This window comes from Sphaerodactylus townsendi, linkage group LG15, assembly GCF_021028975.2.
Source record: "Sphaerodactylus townsendi isolate TG3544 linkage group LG15, MPM_Stown_v2.3, whole genome shotgun sequence".
NCBI lineage: Eukaryota > Metazoa > Chordata > Lepidosauria > Squamata > Sphaerodactylidae > Sphaerodactylus > Sphaerodactylus townsendi.
This window is the reverse complement of record NC_059439.1, coordinates 21,180,783-21,204,472: the sequence shown is the minus strand read 5'-3', so window position 1 is coordinate 21,204,472 and position 23,690 is coordinate 21,180,783. Positions and strand designations below refer to the sequence as shown.

Here is a 23,690-nt window from a genome sequence, read left to right as displayed (position 1 = left end):
AGAAAAAGGATTCTTTCAAAAACTTAATTGCATTTCTAGTAAGTTGGATACGCTTACTAAGGCATTTAAAACTTTCAATAAGAAATCAGATACGCCTCCACCAGAAAATAAGGATACTAAATACTAATAAAGCAATCAACATACCTAATGACCCACACACATCTAACTTCTATATTAGAAGGGATTAACCATCAAGAAAAAGGGAAAGAAAGCTCTATACTTTGCTCATAAGTGAATCATATAGTCCCAATTATTTAAATTGAGGATGTTGGCCAAATAATAGAGATCTTCCACATTCTCTGAGCTTGATTTTATGCACAGAGGCACAATTTATTGATCTCATTAACACTGAGAAACTTTCTAGACATTTAAATAGGATGAGATTACTTTTAACATGTGGCTGTCCAACAGTCTTTTGAATGCTGATAAAAATGTGGAGATTTCTCCCTTCCTTTGAAATATCTACTCACAGATACTCACAGATAAAATGGTTTAAAACGGTGTAAAAGGGTTTACACTGTTTTCACACCATTTTCACACCACTGTTTTTGGCCCATGCGGAATCCGCCTTAGACACAATGTGAAACAGACTTTTCTCTGTGATACACTTCTGAAGATGCCAGCCACAGATGCAGGCGAAACGTTAGGAACAAAATCCACCAGACCATGGCCACACAGCCCGGAAAACCCACCAGAACCAGTCTACTCACAGAGTTTTTGTAGAGGAAAAGATTCCCTCACTTTAAAAAAATTACCTGTAGTCTATTTGGTTAATAAAGCAGCTTCCCCCGTCATAGAAGGGGGAGTTTGCTAACAATCCCAGCAGGTATTAAAAATAAATGGACATTAGCGCAATCAAGGTCATAATTTCTCTCTCATAATTTCAACTATGTAAGAGAACATAACATAAATAAGCAAGAGCATATTAGACTACTTCTAGATAATTTTACAAATTCTCTGTGTTCTTCGGCTGGCCCTCTTAAATCTTTATGTACAGGGAAGAAAACAAGACCTCAAGCCCAAATTAGTATTAAAGATAACATCAACCAAGCAAGTATAAATAATCATACCTTAGGATTCAACCATTAGAAATTCCAACATAATCTCATCATCACTTAAGGAAACACTGCATAATGCAAATCTCTCTGGGACAAATATCCAGAAGGAATCTATAGCTACTCCAGAAGATGAAGGGATACCCATTTCTTCTCGTTGTAATGCATCAGAGAATGGAACTTGCCTTTCTATTAATTCAATAGAAGTAGAAGCAACCGAAATAGATCCGCCTATGAGACCTGAAACACAAAAGATATTATTGGAGCCTATGCATCCTCTTGTTCCCACATCATTTAACCCTTCTGAGAAAGTTGTACGACCAGTGGAAACACGTAAAGGTTTAGACGTCCCTCTATGGGAGGCCACAATGGAATGTCATGTCGACTGATAATTGCAGGCCGATGGTCATATTCATATCCTTACCTTTCAGTATTTCTGGTTGGTCTTCTAAGAGACTTGATCCATCCTTCCTGAACTACTTTTCATTGTTTGCTATCATATTGTTCTCATAGACATGGGCTCAAACACCTTTGACAGTGGATGGTTTTGTTTCACATATAATGTCAGCCTCCTCAGTGGAGACAAAGGGTAGATCAAGAGAAGGCCTCTCAATTCTGATCGCTACAAATTGCAAGTTGCAGTAAAAGAACTAGAACCAAGCAGCCAGTGACTCAAGCACAGAGGTGTAGCTACAATGGGGACATCTGGGGACAAATGTCCCGAGCACCCACCATTGGAGGCGCAGACAAATTTGGGTTCATTTCTAATTTTTTTGGCGTTTTTAATGTTTTTACTTTGTCAGAAAGCAGGGGACACAGTTTTTAGGCTAGCAGCACCAAAATTTCAGGTTATTGTCAGGTGACACTCCTGATGATACCAACCAAGTTTGGTGAAGTTTGGTTCAGGGGGTCCGAAGTTATGGACCCCCAAAAGGGGTGTCCCCATCCCCCACTGTTTCCAATGGGAGCTAATAGTAGATGGGGCTAATAGTAGATGTTTTATAACAGATTTCTCTATTATTTACTGTTTTCATCTTGTTTGCTGATCTTCAGTCGTAATAACTTGAAACTGACTGCTTAACAGCTTGCACTGCCTCTGGGTTCCCTACTTAGCTCTTCTTCCTAAAACTTCTTTTTATCTGTTTTATCTTCTTTTTTTAAAAAATCTTTTTCAGGAGTCTGAATGCAGGTAGTGGAACTGATTTAGATACTTTTAAAAATGAACTGTGTGTAACCCACTTGATCTTCAAGAATTCCTCTGGACAAAATATTTCATTTATTTCATTTATTTGATTTGTACCCTGCCCCTATGCATGTTCATCTAGGACAGAAATTTTCTAAGTTTAGTGTCCTATCGCCCTCTGCTGGCTCCGTTTAGAAAAGGCGGCAAGAAACTCCAGCTGAAAAGTAATATTGAGAGCAATTTCTCTTGGACCCTATTCTTTGATGCTGGTGGGACATTTTGAATGGTGACAACTGGGGGCTTTGGTGGTAAGGAAAGGTAAAAACAGGAGCAGCACAAAAGATATTTTCAGCTTCGGTGTATTCCAGAATGGAGCTTCTCTGAGTTGTGATAGTGCTGAAAATCTTTGCTTCTCTCAGGTGGACTGAAAAGTGATATGATCATATCCATACATAAACTGTTTTCTGTACCTGTGTACAAAGGCCTGCTGATTGGACTTGGTGGAGATAATTTTCCTTCCTTATCATTATTGCACTTATTGTAACAGGCATGATTTCCCCATCACGGCCAGGTACCACACCTGTTTGCTTTCCTTATCATTATTGAACTTACTGTAACGGACATAACTTTCCTGCCATGGCTTCCAAAGGCCAGGTGCGCAAATGTTGGAGGAATATTTACACAAAACAACAAAGGGTTTGCTCAGTGACTCTTTGATAACTACTGACTACACAGTGTCATGTTTATTTCATTTTTAGCAATGATTATTTTTAAATTTTTCATTCATACCCCTGCCTTTCTCCTCAAAGGGACCCAAAGCAGCTTAAATAATTCCCCTCCACTCCATTTTATTCTGACAACAATCCTGTGATCTAGCTTAGGCTTAGGTGACTCAACAAGGTTACTCAGTGGCAGAATTTGAATCTTGATCTCCCACATCTTAGTCCAACTCTCTAACTACTACACTGGTATGCTTTCAGTCTCGAGTGAAAAGCATCCCCCTCCCGTCAAGAAACCAAACTAAAATTTTCATCGCAACAACAAACTCTGTAATCTGGAATTTTTTGCTTTTGTAGTTCTCTACATCTGCAGCAGTCTTGACCCAGGTAGGAGAATTACGTGTGCCTAATATGGCTCTTTCTTTGACAATGGTCCTAGAAGCATGCAGGAGAAACCTGTTACCTAGATCTGGTGGCTGTCACAGTCCATAATCTTACATGTCCCTCTTAACTGCCTTCTTAGTGAGCCCTAATAAAATATCTATCATATGTACAGAACACACCCATGTATAGCAAGTCTTTCCATGTTGTCAAAATGCAGAATATTGGCACATTTGGTTGGACCCAGTCGTGACACTATCATGTGCATAGTCTAAGCTCTCAGGAAAAGCAGTTCAATTGTCACTCCAGTCTCTGTCTTCCACAGCAGAATCTGTATTCTATTTTCAATTTGTTCCCAGAGTGCAGATGCATTTTGAGTCAGTAAGGAAGCTGACTTGAGGTACAACTCACCCATTCATCCTGTCGCCCAAAGGGATTAACAACAAATCACCGTTCTTACCTGATATTCCCCCAGGATTCTGAAGGTTTTTTTCTTACGCTTCTCTTACGCTGGTTGAAATTGTTTTTTTAGCCTGCCTATTCTCCAAGAAACTCAGTATGGCACACATGATTTCTCCCTCTATTCTATCCTCTCAATATGAACCCTGTGAGGTAGCTTAGGCCGAGAGAGAGTGATGGGGCCAGTTATCCCCATGAGGATTATGAAGATCTACATGTCCAAGCTCCTCTTCCATAGCCAAGGATGTCAGGTGATGCCAAATGAGTCTAGCAAACTCAGGAAAGGCTCCGCTACAAGGCCATACCTGTAGGAGACATTTTTTTTATTCGGATGCTGAAAATGAGATGAAATGCTGAAAATACAAATATTTCCTTTGTCAAACTGAATGCACTATTTTTCCATTTGTGCCTCTGGCAGGTGCTTCAAAGCTAGCTATTTGAAGACATAAACACCAGGGACAGCCATATAACTTTCTTGTTGCTATTTGCAGACATGAACACCAGGGGGAGCCATGTAACTTTCCTGCTGCTATTTGTAGACATGAACACCAGGGGGAGCCATATAACTTTCTTGTCGCTATTTGTAGACATGAACACCAGGGGGACCCATAGAACTTTCTTGCTGCTATTTGTAAACAGGAACACCAGGGGGAGCCATATAACTTTCTTGTCGCTATTTGCAGACTTGAACACCAGGGGGAGCCATGTAACTCTCCTGCTGCTATTTGTAGCCATGAACACCAGGGGGAGCCATATAACTTTCTTGCTGCTATTTGTAGACATGAACACCAGAGGGAGCCATGTAACTTTCTTGCCGCAGAACTTGAATTCTTAAACAAATTTGACTGCATTTCTTAGCAGCCAGCAGGCATTCAGTAGTTCTGGAAAGCACTGTCAAGTCACAGCTTGTCATAGGGTTTTCGAGGCAAACCCTATGGGTTTTCGAGGCAAGAGACATTTGGCTTGCTACTGCCTGCCTCTGTGTGGCCTAAAAAAGTTCTGAGAGAACTGTGACTGGTCCAAGGCCACCCTGCAGGCTTCATGTGGAACAATATATATTTTCAGCATGTACAAATATCAGAATCCTGATGGGGATGTACTAAAAGGCATGTACTAAAAGAATGTACAAATATCAGAATCCTGATGGGGGTGTACTAAAAGGCATAACAGGATTGCTCACTGGAAACACTGGGCCATACCTGTAGGACACAATGTGGGCTAAACAGTAGGAGGGAAAAAAACCTACCAGACTACAGCCACAGAACCCGGGAAACCCACAACAATCAGATGATTTTGCCCATGAAAGCCTTCAACATTACATTTGAAAATGACAGTGTCATGTGCTGGAACTTGCCAGTTTATAAAGAAACCTTCCATGGAACAATGGAATAGATATCACATTTTATTTATGTTTATTTAAAAAAACTCCCTGAGATGAAGACAAATGCTTATCTTTTATCACTAGAGCATTCATGGGGCACAATGTACCCCTTAAGAAATTGTTCCCTTAATTTTCATTCACTGCACCAGAATATGCATCCATACTGGAACGATTAGTAGCGGACATTTTGAACCACGAACTGCCAGGCACTGACGTTCCTTCCAGAGGCAGACAACTGAAGCATATTTGAACATTTGCCCATCATACTTTTCGACGTCCCTACTTTGCGCAGGAAAGCTCTTCAAGCGGTCCCATGTTATTAAAATTACTTAGCATCCCACCACCCATTCCTGCATCTCCCATACTCATTTTACAAAAGCTTGGAGAACATGATCCACAGCAACAATTCCAGACCCCCATGATGACCTCAGCAGAGTCAACAAGAAGACCTGGCTGTGTTGTGTATTCTTCCACAAACTGCTTCATGGGTACAGCTTATTAAATCTCCAGGAAATGATGTAATGATGTAATGAGTGGTGACTCCACCACCATCCTCCAATCAATACAGGGAAGGCACCCTGCCATCCTCGTGACTTTTTTGGTGAGCAAAGAGATCCTTTTGTCTGCTGAAGCAGTCCCCACACGTGTCACAAATGTAAGGCCTGTCCCCTTGGTGCCCCTTCTGGTGTTTATAAAAATTGGACGGGTCCCCAAAGGTTTTCCCACACTCTGTGCACTCGTAGGGATTCTCAGTCGCGTGGCTCCTTTGGTGCTTGTAAAAATTGGAGGCATCTGCATATCTCTTCCCACACTCGGTGCAACGGTAAGGCTTCTCTCCCGAATGGATTCGCAGGTGCGTGGTGAGGTGGTACAACCTGGTGAATCTCTTCCCACAGACAGCACAGGGAAAAGGCCTCTCCTGTCTGTGGATCCCCTTGTGCAAGGAAAGCTCTTGCTTAGCTCGGAAGCTCTCCCCACACTCGCGACACTGGTGAGGTTTTTCTCCCCAGAAGAAGGTATTTGTTTGGCTTTCTATGTCCTTCGGTTCTTCCCTGGTCTGAAGAGTTCCAGAAGGGAGGAATGCTGAAAACTTTCTAACCTCTGTCTTTTGACTAGTAAGTTCGTCTTCTGAAGAGCCATCCTGCACACCTAGTTGCTTGTCCTCCCATTCTGAGAATTTAGCCTCACCCATATTCCCCGATACATCCTTGAGCATCTCTGGGGAGACAGGGTCCTCCTCAGATGGGTTATCTGCAGTCTGGCTGGGAGTCCTGGTACCTGCTGAATTAAAAGAAAAAGAAAAACAATCCAAATTTAATCCCCATCACCACATTCAAATTATATTTAGCAACAGTATGCACTTGTGGTGGACTCCATTTGGACAAATAGTAACAGAAACTATTTCTGGGATGTACCACATCAGACTGCGCTGGGGGTGGCATATCTGAATAGTTTTATCTGTGATTATACACTTCAAATTCCTCTAAAGCAGTACCGATATGGTGTAGTGCAGTGTTTCCCAACCTTTTCGACGTCGCGGTACCCTTGACCTCACTCTTCATATCTCAGGGTACCCTTGAGGTTCGTTTAATTTTTTGTTGTTGCATTTTTAGGGGTTTTTTCCCATTTTTGGCCTGTAGGTGGGGGGAGTGGCAAGCAGGGGGAAGGGAGGGGAGGGAAAGCAGCATTGACAGCCGCGTTGTTTGTTTTCCTAAATTCGGCATGGATTGGGGATTTTAAAGGGAGAGCTCCCTTTAAATCTACACCCCCCCCAATCCACTGACGAAAAATACAACAATGCTGTTTTGTCAATGTTGTTTATAGGGAGCCAATGAGTCTTCCAACCGCCACCTTCAAAAACCATTTGATTGTGGTGTGGAGGGCAGTAGCATTTTCATGGCAATTCTGACGCAGCCACATGGCACCCCAGGGTACCACGGAACCCTGGTTGGGTAGTGGTTAAGAGCGGCAGACACATATCTGGTGAACCTGATTTGTTTCCCTATTGCTACACATGAAGCCTGCTGGATGACCTTGGGTCAGTCACAGTTCTCTCTGAACTCTCTCAGCCCCACCTGCCTCAAAAGGTGCCTGTTGTGAGGAGCGGAAGGGAAGGAATTTGTAGGCTGCCTTGAGTCTCCTTACAGGAGACGAAAGCTGGGTACAAATCCAAACTCCTCTTCATCTACATGTAGGAATGAAAATAGAAATGAAAATACAGTTTTTTCACCACACCATTTTGAGAACTTTTTGTTCCCAAAAGCTTTATACGTTGCGAGTTTTCCCAATGCTTCTACCATTCATTTGAAAAGTTTTTTTAAAGGATGCAACACCAAATATCCACTTCTTTGGCTAGACCTCTCCCCCTCTTCCCATGTACATCTGCTGGTTTTGGAACCCACATTTCATGTCACTTCTTTAGTTGTTTTAATACATCTAAAATTCACATTTTTTTTTCTCTTTGCTGGAGAAATTTCACACTCCTCGTGCAGAAGAGATGTCATGTTTTTGTAAGCAGACTTCAAATACTATCACGCTAATGCAAGCTGACAGATTGCCCCGCTTTATGGACAGCGTCCTACCAAACTAATTTGTCCTGCCGGTTATTTAAATTGAAACTTGATGGAGGCTTTCACATTACCTGGGCGCGAAGGCAGTGCTGCAGCCCTCCCACTGCTACGTCAGATATCGGGTTTCTGGGGCTTGCCGTTTCCCGCCAAACGGCAAGCCCCAGAAGGCAGTACACGCATGCGCACGCAGCCACCTACCCCCCGTCCCGGTTCACGAAGGTGACCATCTGGTCACCTTACGCTAATGTTGAAAAAAAATTAAGCTGAACCTCACTACCTACAATGCCTCAAAAGGTCCAGTTCTCCCTCCGCAGCTTGCTCTAGCTTGATTTCCAGGCCATTTCAGCCTCAGAGGTTACTTGGCAACCAAGCTGCCTCTGCCCATGGCACCATGACCAGCCTCAGGGGCTGATGGGTAGTAGGTATCCCAGCACCCACTCACTAAACCAGTCACGGCCTGTTCGAGTTTAAGGCCAGCAGCAGCTATACAGTGCAATCTGCCCAAACCTGCTTAAGCAGCTTGCTGAGCCACTAAGAGTCAATGTGTATGAAAGAGCACAAGCGTGCCCAGGCTGAAACACACTTTGTCAAATGGGGCTGTTGTTGTCTCTTCAACAGGTTCAACACCTCTGAACCACGCCAATAAAACCAAACATAGTGGCCCAATAAAAGATTGTGTACGTGTAATGCTGGCTTAGTCGAACCTTTGGCCCACCAGTTAATATACTGTCCCAGGTTCAATGAAATCAGATCCTAGTATGTGAATCTTACTACGCAGCAGTGGCATAGTGGTTAAGGTGAATTCTAATCTGGAGGAACCCCACTCTGCTGCTTGAGCTGTGGAGGCTTATCTGGGGAATTCAGATTAGCCTGTGCACTCCAACACATGCCAGCTGGGTGACCTTGGGCTAGCCACAGTTCTTCTGAGCTCTCTCAGCCCCACCTACCTCACAGGGTGTTTCTTGCGAGGGGGGAAGGGAAAGGAGATTGTAAGCCCCTTTGAGTCTCCTACAGGAGAGAAAGGGGGAATATAAATCCAAACTCTTCTTATTCTCAAATGATCTCCCAGTTTTATTTAGATTACACTACTTGCTGAATAATCCAGATCCTTCCTTCTGTGTGATAGTGGCAGACTTTCTCTTGGAAATTATCAAAAGCCAGCAGTAATTTTTTTTTACTTAACATTTTATTCTTTGCTCTGTGTTTCCATTATTTTTACCAGTTTTATCTTGCTATATTTATTTTATTGTTCACTATGCCAATAAAGGCTTGATTATTATTATCAATAGCAAGTGGTCCATTAGAACTAAACACAGTGGTCCAAAAGGACAAACTAAGGAACGGAAAAAGGTAAAATGAGGATCCACAGGGATCCTCGAGGATGACCATAATTTCTGCACCGTCACCCCCAAACCACCATCACATCACACCTCAAGCCCTCACACACATGTCTGACCACAGCAATCACGCTGCATTATTACCTACGGCGCACTCAATAGTGGCGCAAAACATGTTTCAACAGGAACCTCGAGGATGACCGAGACTACTTCAAAATGAAGGGGAGAAACCATTTTCATGACTGCTTATTCCAGCGGTCTTCTAAAATTCATTAACCATGAACAGCTGGTGCAATGCTTTCCTTACGTACAACGTCCTGCCAAAATTACGGCCCCACTTCTGGTTTCGCTGTTATCATGGATGCCCAATTGTTGTGGATGCAATACTAACATTTGTGCTAGTTGTTTATTACAGTTGTTTAGACAAGGACCTATGTTCAAACCCTTACTCACCTGTGAGGTTTACTGAGTGGCCTTGGGTAAGTAACTACACATTAATCTAACCTTTCTCACAATTGTGAATAAAAATTGGGACAATCCTGGAGGAATGGAGTAGTACACATGTAATAAATAACTAAACGCAACTAACAGCCATAGGACATACGAAAACATGAATTGTAACGGAGCTCTTCTGGTATTATTGTTCCTATGAGTGGGGTCATCTTTCAAATCTTTCTGCCAAATCTACCTCACGGAATTGCTATGGATGGAGCAGAGGAGGGAAGAATAATATGATAGTCTCCTTTCAGTCCCAAAGAGAGAGGAAAGTAGGGTATAAATAAATAAAATAAATTACCTAACTCCAGTGAAGGCTGAGCTTTTTCTCTAGTCAGTTCATGCTGTGCTTCGGGGGGTTCATTCCATCCTGCTGCCGCCTGTGAGTGGTGTGTAGGGTGGGACTGAGAGCCAGGAACGTCCCACAATGAGGCAGGGGACACCATCTCCTCCTCAGAGATCACTTCCTCCTCCACCTTCATGCGAACAGTGACCTGAGATTCAACCACACATATTTCCAAGCTAGAATGGGATGTCTGGGATGAAATGTGGGAAAGGGGGGACTTTTCACTAAAGTTCCCCCTTCCCCCCCAAAAAAAATCTCTGTACTGCAGGAGTTCCAAGGACAAATCACCCCAAATGATTCTATGCCTAACAGGTAACCATCAAGCCCATCTCCAGGGCGTTCAGTTCAAAGTTCTTAGCCATTGGTGAGAAGCCTACTCCATGTTTCTCCTCTGTCTGAGAGTCTTTATTTCCACCTGTTTTGAAATAGTCCTACTTTAAAGATATCTTAAGTAATATTTCAGTGTTTCTCACTCCAATAATAAGGTGACCAGATGTCCCGCTTTTGGTGGGACAGTCAATAGCTGCGGTGCTTTCTGACATGCAAGTGGCTCTCCCACGGACACTTAGAACTGTTCTTAGCTTGTTTTTTAATTCTCCGCATTCTTTTTAAATAGCCGCACATCCATCTGGGGCGCTCCGCCAAGGTACACAACATAAAAATCTCAATACAGTTATGTTATAATTTCTCTGCCCTGTGACAGGGGGGGAAACTCAAGGGGTAAGAGGCGCCCCAAGAAAATCCTAGCAGTGCTAAATCCTCCTAAGCGGCCAATGGGTCCCAAATGGTTACAAAGGTGAAAATCTGGTCACCTTATCTAAAAGCAGTTTCAAAAGGGGCACCGCCAGAGCTGGTCCCTTTTGAATGCCGCTATATTCACACTTCTCTTTGTTAGCGGTATTGAACTTGCTTGATCCCAAGGGCCCGGACAGCTGGAGGAAGAGGTTCCACCAGGGTGGCCATCGTCTCTGGAAGGTCCTGGCTCTCACAGGCCAGTCGACTGATCTGAGGGGTCAGGGACCACCTGTGTTTCCTTGAAAATCGTACCATCAGCAAACCATTTCCACTTTAACCAGCCTATCAGCGATCCCCCCTGAGTGCTTGCTGCTCAGCTCCTCTGGGCATAGTTCGTGGCTCACATGGAATACTGACCAGGCCTATGGGACTTCACAGTTACCCTTGAGTAAATCAGTGCTTTCTGTAATTCACCTCACACTGTCATGTGACTGCAAATTTCAGGGCAGGTTCACAAGTCCTAAGTCTTTCAGAGGGGCTTATCTGCCATTACTGATTTCCTGTTTGAGGAGTCCTAGATCACCTGCCAAGCTTCCCTGGAACAGAGGCCCCTTCCGCACATGCAAAATAATGCGTTTTCAAACCACTTTCACAACTGTTTGCAAGTGGATTTTGCTATTCCGCACAGCTTCAAAGAGCACTGAAAGCAGTTTGAAAGTGCATTATTCTGCATGTGCGGAATGAGCCAGAGCTTGAAAAAAAATTGCTCTTTCTACAGTACCTCATATCTGAGCTCTTCTTGCCTTACATTGTCATCAAGGGTTTCCTTTACAGAGCTGCATGTTTGGCCACAATTGGCCATTTTGCTGTGATGTCACAGCAAGGCTGTGTGGACAATAGCAGCAGAAGCTTTGGTGGGACTCGTCCCTTATAATGGAGCTCCACTACTTGCTTCCAGACCTAAGCCAACAAATGAGCAGATAAGGCACAGAAAAAGATAATATGGATAAAATCTATGTTGCAAAAGAAGGATTACATAACCTGCTTTTCTCTCTCGATCTCTCTCTCTCTGGTCCCTTCTGCACATGCAAAATAATGCATATTCAATTCACTTTCACACTTGTTTGAAAGTGGATTTTGCTATTCCGCAAAGTAAAATCCAGCTTCAATGCATTGAAAGTGGACTGAAAGTGCTTTATTCTGCACGTGCAGAAGGGGCCTAACTCACTCTCTCTCTGGATGTATAGGAGAAAACAAATGAGATATGAAATAATTAGGAAAGCTCCTACAGGCGGAAGTGAGTTCCTGGGAATTTTGTACCATTTCCTGAAGTAACTGAGGCCCCTTCCGCACACGCAGAATAATGCATTTTCAAACCACTTTCACAACTGTTTGCAAGTGGATTTTGCTATTCCACACAGCTTCAAAGAGCACTGAAAGCAGTTTGAAAGTGCATTATTCTGCATGTGCGGAATGAGCCTATGATTTTTTAAATCGGTTTTATGAATTTTTAAACGGGTTTCAATTAATCTTAATAAGTTTTATGAACGTCGATATGTTTGAAAAGGTTTTTATGGATTTTAAGTAAGTTTTCTTGTTCTATTCTTATGTGTTGTCATTGTTTTTAGGTTTATCAATATTTTATGACTTTTATATTATGTTGCAACTCGCCCTTTGACCTTCAAGTAAGGGGCAGGCTAAAAATACATATAAATAAATTCCATTCGTCTTGGAGTGTCTCCTAGCAGGGGATGCTGCAGCTATCAGATACCCTTGACCGGGCAACGCATACACTCCTTGTGATCTGGGATGGTCGTCCTCTTCCACCGAGCGCGCAGCTTCGGGAGGGACGCACATGGAGCGGTGAGGGAGGTAGGGGACACCCGCCTAGCCAGCCAGATCAGCCGAATCAACCCTGGTGATCAATGGGGTGACAGATGTCGCAGCCAGATCGCCCTCACACCCTCACATATTGTTCTTATTAAATAATTCTGATGCTACATTCTGTGAAATGGCTGCGAACTTTCTGCTGGAAATATCCCACAAGCAACAGTATGTATGAATCAACTTAATTTGTTATATGTTGCAAGTTTGTATTTTGATGCGATTTAGATGTGATTTTATACTTTTTATACTGTTTATGCTAAATAAAGGCTAAATGAATGAATGAATGACATATAAATAGATACACAAATAATGCTTTCTTTCCTACAAGGATAACACTCTCCAAAATTTGGACCCTGAAGGCCACATCACCTGCACGTCTGACCTCTTGGCCCCTTGCCGCCTGAGGGTGAGCCCTTCCACAAGGGTCACAGCCTGGGCACAGTTCTCCGGATGACACTCCCAAACCCAAGTCCGCACTTCCTCTGGAAAAATGTTCAAGAACTGCTCCAGGATCAACAGCTCCAGAATCTGCTCCTTAGAATAGATATCAGGCTTCAGCCACCGATGGCAAAGTTCGCGCAAACACCCCCAAGCCTGGCGGGGCCCCTCGGCCTCCTGGAGACCAAACTGCCTGAAACGCCGCCGTCGAGACTCCCTACCGACGTCGCAGCCATGCAAGATGGCGACTTTCACCTTCTCGTAATCTTCCCTGTCTCTCGTGCTGAGGCGGCAGTAGGCCTCTCGGGCGGCCCCACGAAGGGCAGGCGCAAGTCGGGGCGCCCATCGGTCTCTTGGCCAGTGGCAGGCATCAGCCACACGTTCGAAGGTGGACAGATAGACTTCGACGTCATCTGCCGGTGTAAGCGGAGGCACTTGAAGGTTGCCCCATGCAGGAGACGAGGCAGACGTGACTTCAGGAGCAACTGTCTCCCGCCACTGGACTCCCCAACTCCCTTGTGTCTCCTGGTATTGATTCTTGGATTGTGCCAATGCCACACATCTCAGAAGCTCTTCAGATGTCCCTGCCTGGATAATAAAAGGTCTTTTTCTTATGCTCTTCAGGTCTTCTTCTGGCACCGACTCTGCTGGATCCAGTTCTTCCATTTTCCCCACAGGCAAGAAGCACTGTTCAAGCAGAGTCTCGCTCCGAAGACTCAAGGTTTTCGCTGTTCCCTGCTTGACCGTCATAGTTTTTGCCTCTTTGTGATTTCACACCTGCTGTGTCATGAGTGAGACAATGCTGGGAACGCTGGGCCTTGAAGCTCAAGCACAAACGGTGAAGTCCAACTCATTCATGGTTCCTGTGGCAGGACTGTGACGACATCGTGCTTCAAATACAGCCATGTTTTCGGTTTAAGCCCCCTGGCTTCTCGCTTAGATACAGAAATACAAACAAGTGTGAGAATATAGGAGGGAACATTCACTCCCCTCACCCACACACAAATACCCTTTCAATAGGTTGTGGTGGGTTTTCCGGGCTGTGTGGCCATGGTCTGGTGGATCTTGTGCCTAACGTTTCGCCTGCATCTGTGGCTGGCATCTTCAGAGGTGTATACACACAGCCCAGAAAACCCACCACAACCAGTTGAATCCAGCTGTGAAAGCCTTCGACCCTTTCAATAGCCTTATCCTAAACAGAGCAATTTTGTCTCAAATATAAAATTACCAGAATCAATGCAGGCAGGGCTCCTAAGCTAATTCCAGCAGCTGCAGCGGTCTAGACTACACCACTATTACATGACCAAAGTTTGCCTTTCTACTCAGTTTACTGCAAAGATTTTACCCTTCCCTAACCCCCTCCCCAAGGCATCCAGCAATAGTTGTCAAAACAACAAGTCTTCATTACGGTCATTAGACTAGAATTTGTCAATTACAACAAAAAGAACTCTAGTTGTAAAGCTTGTATTGTAAATGTTGGGTTGAAACAGGTATCAAATGTCAAAAGAAAAAGATCAACACTAATTTACAACCATAAGCAAAGTAGATAGTCTCCAGTTCATCTCTAGAATTCTGTTTTTTGTTTATAAAGTCATTGGCTTGCTTTTTTAGAGCATTCTGTTTCTTAGCAGCCTGATAGCAAAATTTTGCTACAGCATATGATATAGTAGCCTCTTTACCTTAAAACTGAAGGAAAGGCATCAAAGCAGGTTCTAGAGAAGGCCCGGGGAAATTTGGCAGGGTGGAAGAGGATAAATAGGGAGCAGCAGCAGTACCTTCCCATGCTTTTAAATATCTGTATAGGGGAGGAAGGCATGCAATTTCAGACTGCATTTCGATGTCGCTAAGATGGCAAAAGATTAGGGATTTGCCTTTGCACAAGCTCCAATTCCAACCCGACCAGTCTAATCTTCTGAATTACCCTACAGCACCAAGAGGGGCAAATGGGCCAAACTTTAAATCTTCCATAATGGACAGCAGAAGAAAGAGAGTCAAAATCAGCTCTGGGGAAAGCAAGCCTGAAATTGACATGTGCAATTTCAGCTCTGGGGAAAGGCAAGCTTGAAATTGGCATGTCCAATGGTCGATTTCAGGGTGCAGCTGAAATTGCTGCCCCAGATTTTATAGCACTAACTGCCTTGGTGTTAGAGCACCAATCCTTTCGGATTTCCATGTCAAGGCTTCTTGCTACACCCGTATAAACACTTACCTTAAAATAAGTTGCTTGGACTCACTGGGATGTATTGCAAGCAAACAGGAAAAAAAAACAAAAAAACGGATTGTTCCTCGTCTGTTAACAAACAGACAACAGGATCATTTATCTGCCCTGGTGATCCTCTGGCTCCGAAGCCTTTCTCCTTTCCACCGCCCCTCAAAATGCACCCCGAAAAGTTTTCTCCTCCCCAGATCGGTTGCAAAACGACGGATTTCCTGCTCCTGGCTCAATCTGGGCGGCTCTAGGACCCAGAGGGCTCAACCCACTTAACCCTTCCTCGTCTGGTGTTGCAAAAACTAGGCTACCTTTGAATCAGAGCTGAAAACCTCCAGCCTTTTCAAAGCCCGCATGGGGAGGTGGGGGATGCCCTCAACACAGGGAACAGCGAAAGAGCAATTAAAAAGCACATGCTCCTGCGCATAGGCAGAGTGCTTTTGCAACGCCAGCGCATCCAGCAGTGCCAATTTGCACATCTCTGGGATCACCAGGGGGAAGGACTTCCCAGGTCAGAGGGATGTAGTTTCCGGGCAGGCTTAAGCCCCGGCACCTCTTTATTTTGGAAATTGACCGCCGGCAGGAGCTCCGGGCTGGGTCAAGGAGGCTAAGCCCCCGGGTGCATTAGCCTGGGCTGCAGTTGGGTCCGCAAGATCGTTAAGCACGGACCAGCGTTGCATGCTTGAGCCTGTGCCAAGCGCATGCTGCTGGGCAGAACTTGCTACCAGCCCGGGGGCTCACCCAAGGTATTTGCACCGTCCCAAGTTGCTGCATCTTTGCAAATCTCCGGGGTGTTTTATTGCACCCGGGGTGGGAGGGGGTCGTATTGGGCTCAGTCCTTTCCACTGTTTGCTTTGACCCTGGAAACGGGCAGCTCGTGCAGGCATGATCAAGAGTGCTGTGTAGGCATGGTAAAGAATGCTGTGTAACTTAGAGACGTGTTGAGGAGGGGGAAGAGGGGGGGAAAGGAATGGATAGAGAGCAGTGGCTATTGCTTATACGCGTGATACCCCCTGCCACTTAAAAAAGTACTTAACTTTCAGCTTTGGAAAGGATGGGGATGGGGGGGAGAGACCCTGTCAGTTTTAAAAGGTTTAGTGAAGGAGGAAGTGTTGGAAATGGAAAGAGGAAAAAATGCCAGCAAAGGAAGATTGGATACAGAAGGTCACGGAATATTCAGAAACAGCAAAATTAACAACCTTGTTGAAGGACAATAATACAGAGAAGTTTTGTAGAAAGCTGGAGACCTTTTAAAGACTACCTATTAGAAAAAAAATATGGCAGAAGATTACAACTGCAGGGTCAGCAGACTAAAATGGAATATTAGAAATGATAAAGTGTGTAGCGGATAAATTGTTCCATTTTAAATAGATGCGTAAACCTGGAATGGATTGATATTCAATAATGAGAGAGCAGGAAGTTATTATTTGGTTGCTTTCCTTTTTTATATTTCATGTTCTTGTTTTGAATTGATGCGGTGGTGTGAATGTGTTTATTTTTTTGTTTTTTTGTTCTTGTGTATGCTGAGAAAATTTAAAGAATGGGGGGAAGAGGGAGTGTTAGTTTATTTTTAATTATAAAGGGGGAGTTTAGTAGTTTGTGTTATAACCCTGCATGAAGCGAAGGGAGGAACCGATTTCCCCAACTGGTCACTGAGTAATGGCTTTGCAATCCTATGCAAATTTGCTGATGAGTAAACCTTGCTGAATTCCATGGGATTTACTTATTTATTTGTTTGTTTATTACACTTCTATCTCGCCAATCAGGGCAGCTCACAATAAAGCATATGAGACAATAAATACCATAAATACAATAAATAATACAAAAATAGACATTTACAACATTATAAATAGCATTAGCTTGAAAACAGATCACAGACAGTTGGCGTAAAAAGAAACCAACACGAGGACATAAAAATGGATGCGCACACAGTATCCAGACAAGGACCAGAAATGATCTTAAAGGAAGGGATGCCTGGCAGAAAAGGTTTGGTGGAACAACGCTTTTACAGGCCCTGCGGAACTGAGATGTGTAGATGCATAGGCTCAGGCTCCCATAAGCATAAGCATTTTACTGTCATTGTGCACGCACAACGAAATTAACAGCAGCATTCCTCGATGCACACAATTTCAGACTCATACCCCATCCTCACTTTCCCCTTCCTCCACCCATCCCTACACAGCCCCAAATACATCAATATGAAGCAGCGGAGTTTAGCATAGCCACAGCTCTAGAGTAGAAGCTGTCTCTAAGCCTCTTTGTCCTAGTTCTGAGGGCCCTGTATCGTCTGCCAGATGGTAACAGTTTAAAAAGAGAGTGTGCTGGATGAGACGGGTCCCTCAGAATATTTTGGGCTTTATTTAGGCTTCGGGAATTATAGATTTCTTCCAAGGAGGGAAGAGGGCAGCCGATAATCCTTTGTGCAGTAGTGATCACCCTTTGGAGCGCCTTCCTATTTCGCCACTGTGCAACTGGAGAACCATGTACACAGATGCAGTAGGTTATCCCCCACCCAGTCAGCACCAAGAATGAGGAGGAAAATAACAGCGAAGCGAAACATGGTGGCCCAATATTTCCAGTGTCAAGCACCGCTAGAGCAAAGAGTCCAGCCTTTGGTGAAAACGGAGAAGGAACCAGACCCAATGGGATCCGACCCACTGGGGGTATCAGAGGGTTCAGTCAAAACCTTTCGTATTGTGCAGGTTGGGGCGACTGGGGGAGGGCTAAAAATGTTTACATCTCATCAGGCTAGAAGTGAGCGACAGGAAGCTCCCCAGCGCTGGGAAATCCAGGGTCAGGAATTGCCAACCCCTGACCTTACACCAGTCCACTCGCCTGCATGGAGGAACCTCCAAGTACCGGAACTCACGCCAACAGAAGATGTGGAAACCTACTTGGCTACCTTCGAGCACGTGGCTGATGCGTGCAAGTGGCCGAAGGAACAATGGGTCACCCGACTTGTCCCCGCTCTCAACGGAGCTGCGCTGCAGGCCTACAATAGCTTGGATCCCAGGGAAAGCGGAGATTACAGCCGGGTCAAAGCTGCCATTTTACGGGAAGATGCCGCCAGCCTTGAAAGACACCGCCAGAACTTCAGACACTTTCGCTACCAGGAGGCTGAGGGGCCTCGCGAGGTCTGTAGCCGGTTACGGGGACTCTGCCATCGCTGGTTGGAGCCAGACAGCCGCACCAAAGAGCAGATTGTGGAGCTGCTGATCTTGGAGCAGTTCCTGACTGTCCTGCCAGAGGAAATTCAAGACTGGGTCCAGGAATATCGCCCCAAGACCTGTATCCAAGCAGTTGCCCTGGCAGAGCATTATTTACTTAAGCAACGAGAGGGGGAGAGGTGGGATCAGCAGGTGAGCACCTTTCGTTCAGGTATCAGCAGGTGAGCACCTTTCGCTCAGGTAGCCGGAAACCTAGAAAGCTGAACGAGGTTAAGCCCTCTTGTCTTGCATTGCATCTTCCCTGATCTCCTTGGGAGAAAGGTGGGATAAAATTTGCTATCCCCCAGCTTCTCTTAATCCCCTGTTCCGATGACAGGAACGTTGAGAAGATGTGTAGTTTCACACTCCTATTCCTACACATTAAAAAAAAATCTAGTCGTGCCTTTTAGGTTCAGCGGTTTTTTATTCACATGAGCTCTTGTACATATTTACCTGTTATCATGAGATGCTATAGGGACTTTGAGTTATGAGCTATCAGCTGATCTAGTGAGAAGTCTAAAGTTTCTTTAAGAGTTCTAGGATAAGCATTCCACCCCCGGCTTTCCCAGGCTTGCTACTCACAATCCCAGCAGTGTCTGATAAAGTGGACAATTGCTACAAACCTCATGTTCTATAAATTTGACATATGTTCATCTGAAAGAGGCAACTGGAATTTCTTGTTCCGCACATGTTCCGCACATGCAGAATAATACACTTTCAATCCACTTTCACAATTGTTTGCAAGTGGATTTTGCTTTTCCACACAGTAAAACCCAGCTGCAAAGTGGATTGAAAGTCTATTATTCTGCATGTGCGGAAGGGCCTAACACAGTTGCGCTTGAATGATGCTAATGCATTGATCTAAGACGAGGGTTCAATAATCCTTAACCACTTTTGTCAGGAACAAAGTTCTGTTGCATGTTCTCCATATCTCTATCTACCTATAATCTTATTCTTTGCCAGCTTTTTTAACCCAATCTCCTCCCTTACTGTAATGAACCTTGCCCATGTTTTTTGTATATTCAGGTCCCATGATCTTCAATAGACATTTTGGGGAGTCATCCTTCTTCTTTTCCACTCACAGAAAACATGGCCAGCCCTTCGCTTGTCTTAGCAGAAGATAGTTTTATTTTCCTGTCCACATTCAGGACCTTAATTTTGAATTTGAATACTTTGTTGACATTTCAGGTGCTGGGGCCATATGTGCTCGAGGAGTCTTTAAGCTTCCCAGAAACAGAACAAATGACGTTGGACTCCAGGCAGACGACTCTCTGCAGAGAGGCCAAAGAAGAGGTTAACGAAAACCCCAGCTCCTTGGGTAAGAATTAATGAGCCCTATGCAGACCGGGTAATAGCTTTACAAGTCATCCCTCTGTCTGAGGACTTGGCAGCATAGGGACAAAATAACTAACTGACAAGTCACATGACTAAAGCCATTCAGTTCTCTTTTCTGAATTTGGTTGTGGTACAGTCTTAGGATGACTGTACCACGTGATTCAGGGTGTATTTGAGAGTGTTTCTAGCTTCTAATTTAAGTTCTAGTTCTCAATTTTTCACTGCTAAATATTTTACAGATGAACAAGACTCAACATGGAAACTGACCACAGTTTGACATTGTAATTGACGCAGGAAACAGCTTTAGAAGCTATGGAGAGATAATGTTATCAGTGAAAAATTCAGAGGGACTAAATTCTTTTTTTAAAAAAAAACTGAAACAACAAAAACAAAATCTATTAACAGGAGTGAGAATGATCACAAGATTCAGTACTTCTATTATACAACAAATAAATTGTATAGTATTTGCATCAGCCACCACAAAAGATGGAAAATCAACTATCAGGAAAAGATGTTTACATCCCCAGGGAGAATATTCAAAGCATAAATGGGCGGGGGGTGGAACTACATAAGAATATTATTATTATTATTATTATTATTATTATTATTATTATTATTATTATTATTATTATTATTATTATTATTATTATTATTTAGATTTCGTAGACCGCCTCATCCCCAAAGGGCTCTAGGCAGTTCACAATACAATAAAGACCAATAAATTACTTAAAACATCTAAAAACATTTAAAGTGCAATATGCAGCATATTGCATAATAGATGATCTACTGTTATACCCTATATCCATGATGGCGAACCTTTGGCACTCCATATGTTGTGGACTACAATTCCCATCAGCCCCTGCCAGCATGGCCAATTGGTCATGCTGGCAGGGGCTGATGGAAATTGTAGTCCATAACATCTGGAGTGCCAAAGGTTTGCCACCACTGCCCTATATTGCCACTTCAGGTTTTTTTTAATGATTGCGTATTATTTTTCTTCAATCTATGATATTAGATCCATGGGCAGTAATGAAATCGAGGACTCTTATGGAGGACTTTTTCTTTTGCATCCAAACTGGCTGGGAAAACTAGTCCCTCAAGTGCAAAATTCTTGCCCCTCACCCCTTGCATAGTCGCAGTTACTGTGTGCAAATTTAGGAAACTAGGTTTGAAGGCTGGCATCGCTCCCTTTGTGTGTTAAGCATTTCCATAATCCCAGAGGTGCAGTGACTGATGATCATAAAACAGTGTCAGAGATGACACCTAATAATCAAAATACTTTCCTGATTCCAGAGCAAGACCATAACAATATGATTATATCTGGGTGATTGAGGTGACTATGATTATATCTGGGTGATTGAGGTACGGTCCTATCAATAGAACTACTTTGATACATATATATTAATAAAACCATGCCTCAGTCACCCAAATATAATCATAATCTATATTTATTTAACCTTACTGTAAAAATCAATAATATATTTTAATTATTAAATGTCATCCCTGCCAAGCAGCTTACTGCTAAAGGCAACTGTTCTGGAAAAGAAAAGTAGTTAATAGGTCTTCTTTCAATCCCAGCAGATGATGATATCCTGTCAAAAACCGAGGAAGAGTTTCTAGTCCAAGAAAGTACGAAGAAGCCAAGGAGCCGGATCCTCCCCAATCTGCAGCCCGCTCCGTTCGCCCGCCAAAATGCTGACAGCTTGCTGGCTCTGAACAAACAGGCCCTTCACAAGCAAGAAACTCTCTTCCCGTGCCCCGAATGCGGGAAGAACTTTTCTCGTAAATCGACCCTCACCAGACATCGGCGGGTGCACACGGGCGTCAAGCCCCACCAGTGTTCCGAATGCGGGAAAAGGTTCCTCCACAAATTCAACCTGGTGAATCACATGAGAACCCACGTGCGGGAGGAACCGAGCCGTTGTTCGCTGTGTGGGAAAAACGCAAGGCGGCATTCGGCCCAGGGGGGCCAGGACAAAAAGACCGGCTGTTGCGAATGCGACCAAAGTTTTGAAGCGCAATTCAATGTGGAGCAGAAAGCGCAGGAGAGAGAGGATGTGTTTAGCTGACTTGAATGTAGGGAGACAAAATTTAGCTTACTTGAATGTAGGAAGAAACTTAGACACTGCTCTGAACCCCAGAGGGGTTGGTTCTTGTGAAGTAGACCCCCACCTTCAGATAAAAACACTTAAATACAGGAATGATGAGAAATGTTACCAGCAGCTTTTAAGCTGCATGTTATTGTTTTTCTTTTCCGTTGTGCATTTGGTACTTGTGGAAGCCCATAAAAAAGGGAATGGGACAACAAAGTTCCAATCTATATTTATATGATGTCCCTCCTGATGCCAAGGGAGAGGGAGAAATCTGGATCGCTGCTGTGTCAAATGCACATGACGTAGAGATTTGAGCAGAGCTGGTGAAAATTCCAGTCGCAGAATTTTTGTTTAAAGCGATTGAATGGCATCTGTCCAGAGACCGATCTCTATCCATAGGCAAGGATGGCTGTGAATGTAGTGTGATTCAGTTTGTGATGCCCTTGCAAATCCTGTCGTTGGAGGACAAAGAACAGGAACAGGGTTTCAGGGAGGATTTCAGGCTGCCATGGGATGGGAGGAGGTGGAAAATCATTCTCCTTGAGCAGAAATCTTTGCATCCCTGGAAATGTCTTGTCTGGATCCAACCCACTGGGTTTCCTTCAGGGACAAGAGGGTATCTAGTGGGAATTGTAATGTCTTCCTGAGAGCAGTGGAAACCTAAAGTTCACTTCCCGGCCGGTGCTACATAACTTATATGAATGCTGATAATTGACACGTGGGTGTATGCCATCCAATCGTATTTGGGATAATTGACGATAATAGTCACGATTCCACTAGCCTGAAGTATACCTCCAGGGAATGTATAGTGGAACAACACCTCAGAACTCTTTTGTCCAGTGCTTTCTTTACTGTGTTTTTTTTCTCCTTTTAGCATGATATATTTGATATTGTACTGTAGATAGGAACGATTATACTGACCGTCAATTTTTGTTGAGTTCCTTTTCGAATAGTGCCTCAATAAGAGGTGGAACAGTTTGAGAGTGTCTTCCATTATGGTTGTTTGTGTAAGGAATCCCTCTACCTGTAATGTTGCTGGGCATTTTTCTCCCCTAAATAATGTTTAGGGTTCCTTCTAAGTACACTTCCAAAATACTGGTGAGGATATGAAGAACCACAGTGTGTACTTCTGGCATCCAAGATAGCTTTGTGGTCATGATTTTCAAACAGTAGCTTTACCGTGTGACAATTTGCAACCAGTTTGTTACATGGTACAAGGACTTCCGACGTTCAAAGAGAAATAATACATGAAATCCTACTGAGATTGATTTTTGAATCCCTGCCTCAGATTTTGGGCTTTGTTTTTTGTTTTGTTTTGGGTACATGTTTGTCAGATACAAGTTTCAAGTGTCAAGTATTCCAAGGCCTTCTACACTACCATTTTTAATTCCTGTAATACTGTTGATATACCAAAATTGCATGTTTGGGATTTTTGCAGCCCACAGCTGCATATGTACATTTTAGATTTTTTAAAAAAGAAAAAAGTTATGTTTTTGTATATTTTTATTAAAGCTTTATTTTTTGTAGTTTGCACATTAAAATTTAATGTTGTAATAAGAAACTTTAGTTCCTGTGTATTCTGTTGAAGGAGTATATTGACAGTTCATTAGTTTGTGGTGGGCTTTAGATTACATACAGTCTATCAGATTCCAGCAGCACTGAGCAGATGGACTTGCTTAAAATATTTGTGTGCCAGTTTTCTGCTTGCTTTTCTCCAAAGCAGCTTTGCAACCACATGATTATACACACACAAAATCAAACTATAAATCAAATAGATGTGGTCACAGAAAGGCTTTGCAATCAGCACAAAGACATTGGAATCTATTGTTGAAGGCTTTCACGGACGAAATCAACTGGTTGT

At 43.6% G+C, this 23,690-nt stretch overlaps 2 protein-coding genes across 3 annotated transcripts; one reads left to right on the top strand and one right to left on the bottom strand.

Annotated features, from left to right (window-relative positions):
• Nucleotides 1-5,187: 5,187 nt before the first annotated feature.
• On the bottom strand, nucleotides 5,188-15,693 carry LOC125444928 (zinc finger protein 24-like). Its single transcript, XM_048517701.1, has 4 exons — nucleotides 15,196-15,693; nucleotides 12,918-13,921; nucleotides 9,882-10,074; nucleotides 5,188-6,459 (listed from the first exon to the last, which is right to left on the bottom strand). The coding sequence occupies exons 2-4, from the start codon at nucleotides 13,734-13,736 to the stop codon at nucleotides 5,738-5,740; spliced, it is 1,734 nt and encodes a 577-aa protein (XP_048373658.1). The 5' UTR covers nucleotides 13,737-13,921; nucleotides 15,196-15,693; the 3' UTR covers nucleotides 5,188-5,737.
• A 2,023-nt stretch (nucleotides 15,694-17,716) lies between these two features.
• LOC125444929 (zinc finger and SCAN domain-containing protein 32-like) lies at nucleotides 17,717-23,390 on the top strand. 2 transcript variants are annotated; one of them, XM_048517703.1, is made up of 3 exons: nucleotides 17,717-18,554; nucleotides 19,590-19,719; nucleotides 21,318-23,390. In XM_048517703.1, exons 1-3 carry the CDS (start codon nucleotides 17,724-17,726, stop codon nucleotides 21,803-21,805), a joined length of 1,449 nt encoding a protein of 482 aa, XP_048373660.1. In that variant the 5' UTR covers nucleotides 17,717-17,723; the 3' UTR covers nucleotides 21,806-23,390. The 2 variants fall into 2 exon arrangements, with proteins under 2 accessions (XP_048373660.1, XP_048373659.1); XM_048517702.1 differs by having other exon boundaries at nucleotides 21,315-23,390.
• The last annotated feature ends 300 nt before the right edge of the window (nucleotides 23,391-23,690 follow it).

Excerpts from the sequence above, each read along its gene's own strand:
- LOC125444928 (XM_048517701.1), bottom strand. The coding sequence starts at position 13,736 with ATGACGGTCAAGCAGGGAACAGCGAAAACCTTGAGTCTTCGGAGCGAG. Across the intron at positions 10,075-12,917 it reads CCAAGAGGTCAGACGTGCAG|GTCACTGTTCGCATGAAGGT; the intron begins GTGATGTGGCCT and ends GTTGAATCTCAG. Across the intron at positions 6,460-9,881 it reads TCAGCCTTCACTGGAGTTAG|CAGGTACCAGGACTCCCAGC; the intron begins GTAATTTATTTT and ends CTTTTAATTCAG.
- LOC125444929 (XM_048517702.1), top strand. The coding sequence starts at position 17,724 with ATGAGGAGGAAAATAACAGCGAAGCGAAACATGGTGGCCCAATATTTC. Across the intron at positions 18,555-19,589 it reads GGGAGAGGTGGGATCAGCAG|GTGCTGGGGCCATATGTGCT; the intron begins GTGAGCACCTTT and ends TTGACATTTCAG. Across the intron at positions 19,720-21,314 it reads CGAAAACCCCAGCTCCTTGG|CAGATGATGATATCCTGTCA; the intron begins GTAAGAATTAAT and ends TTTCAATCCCAG.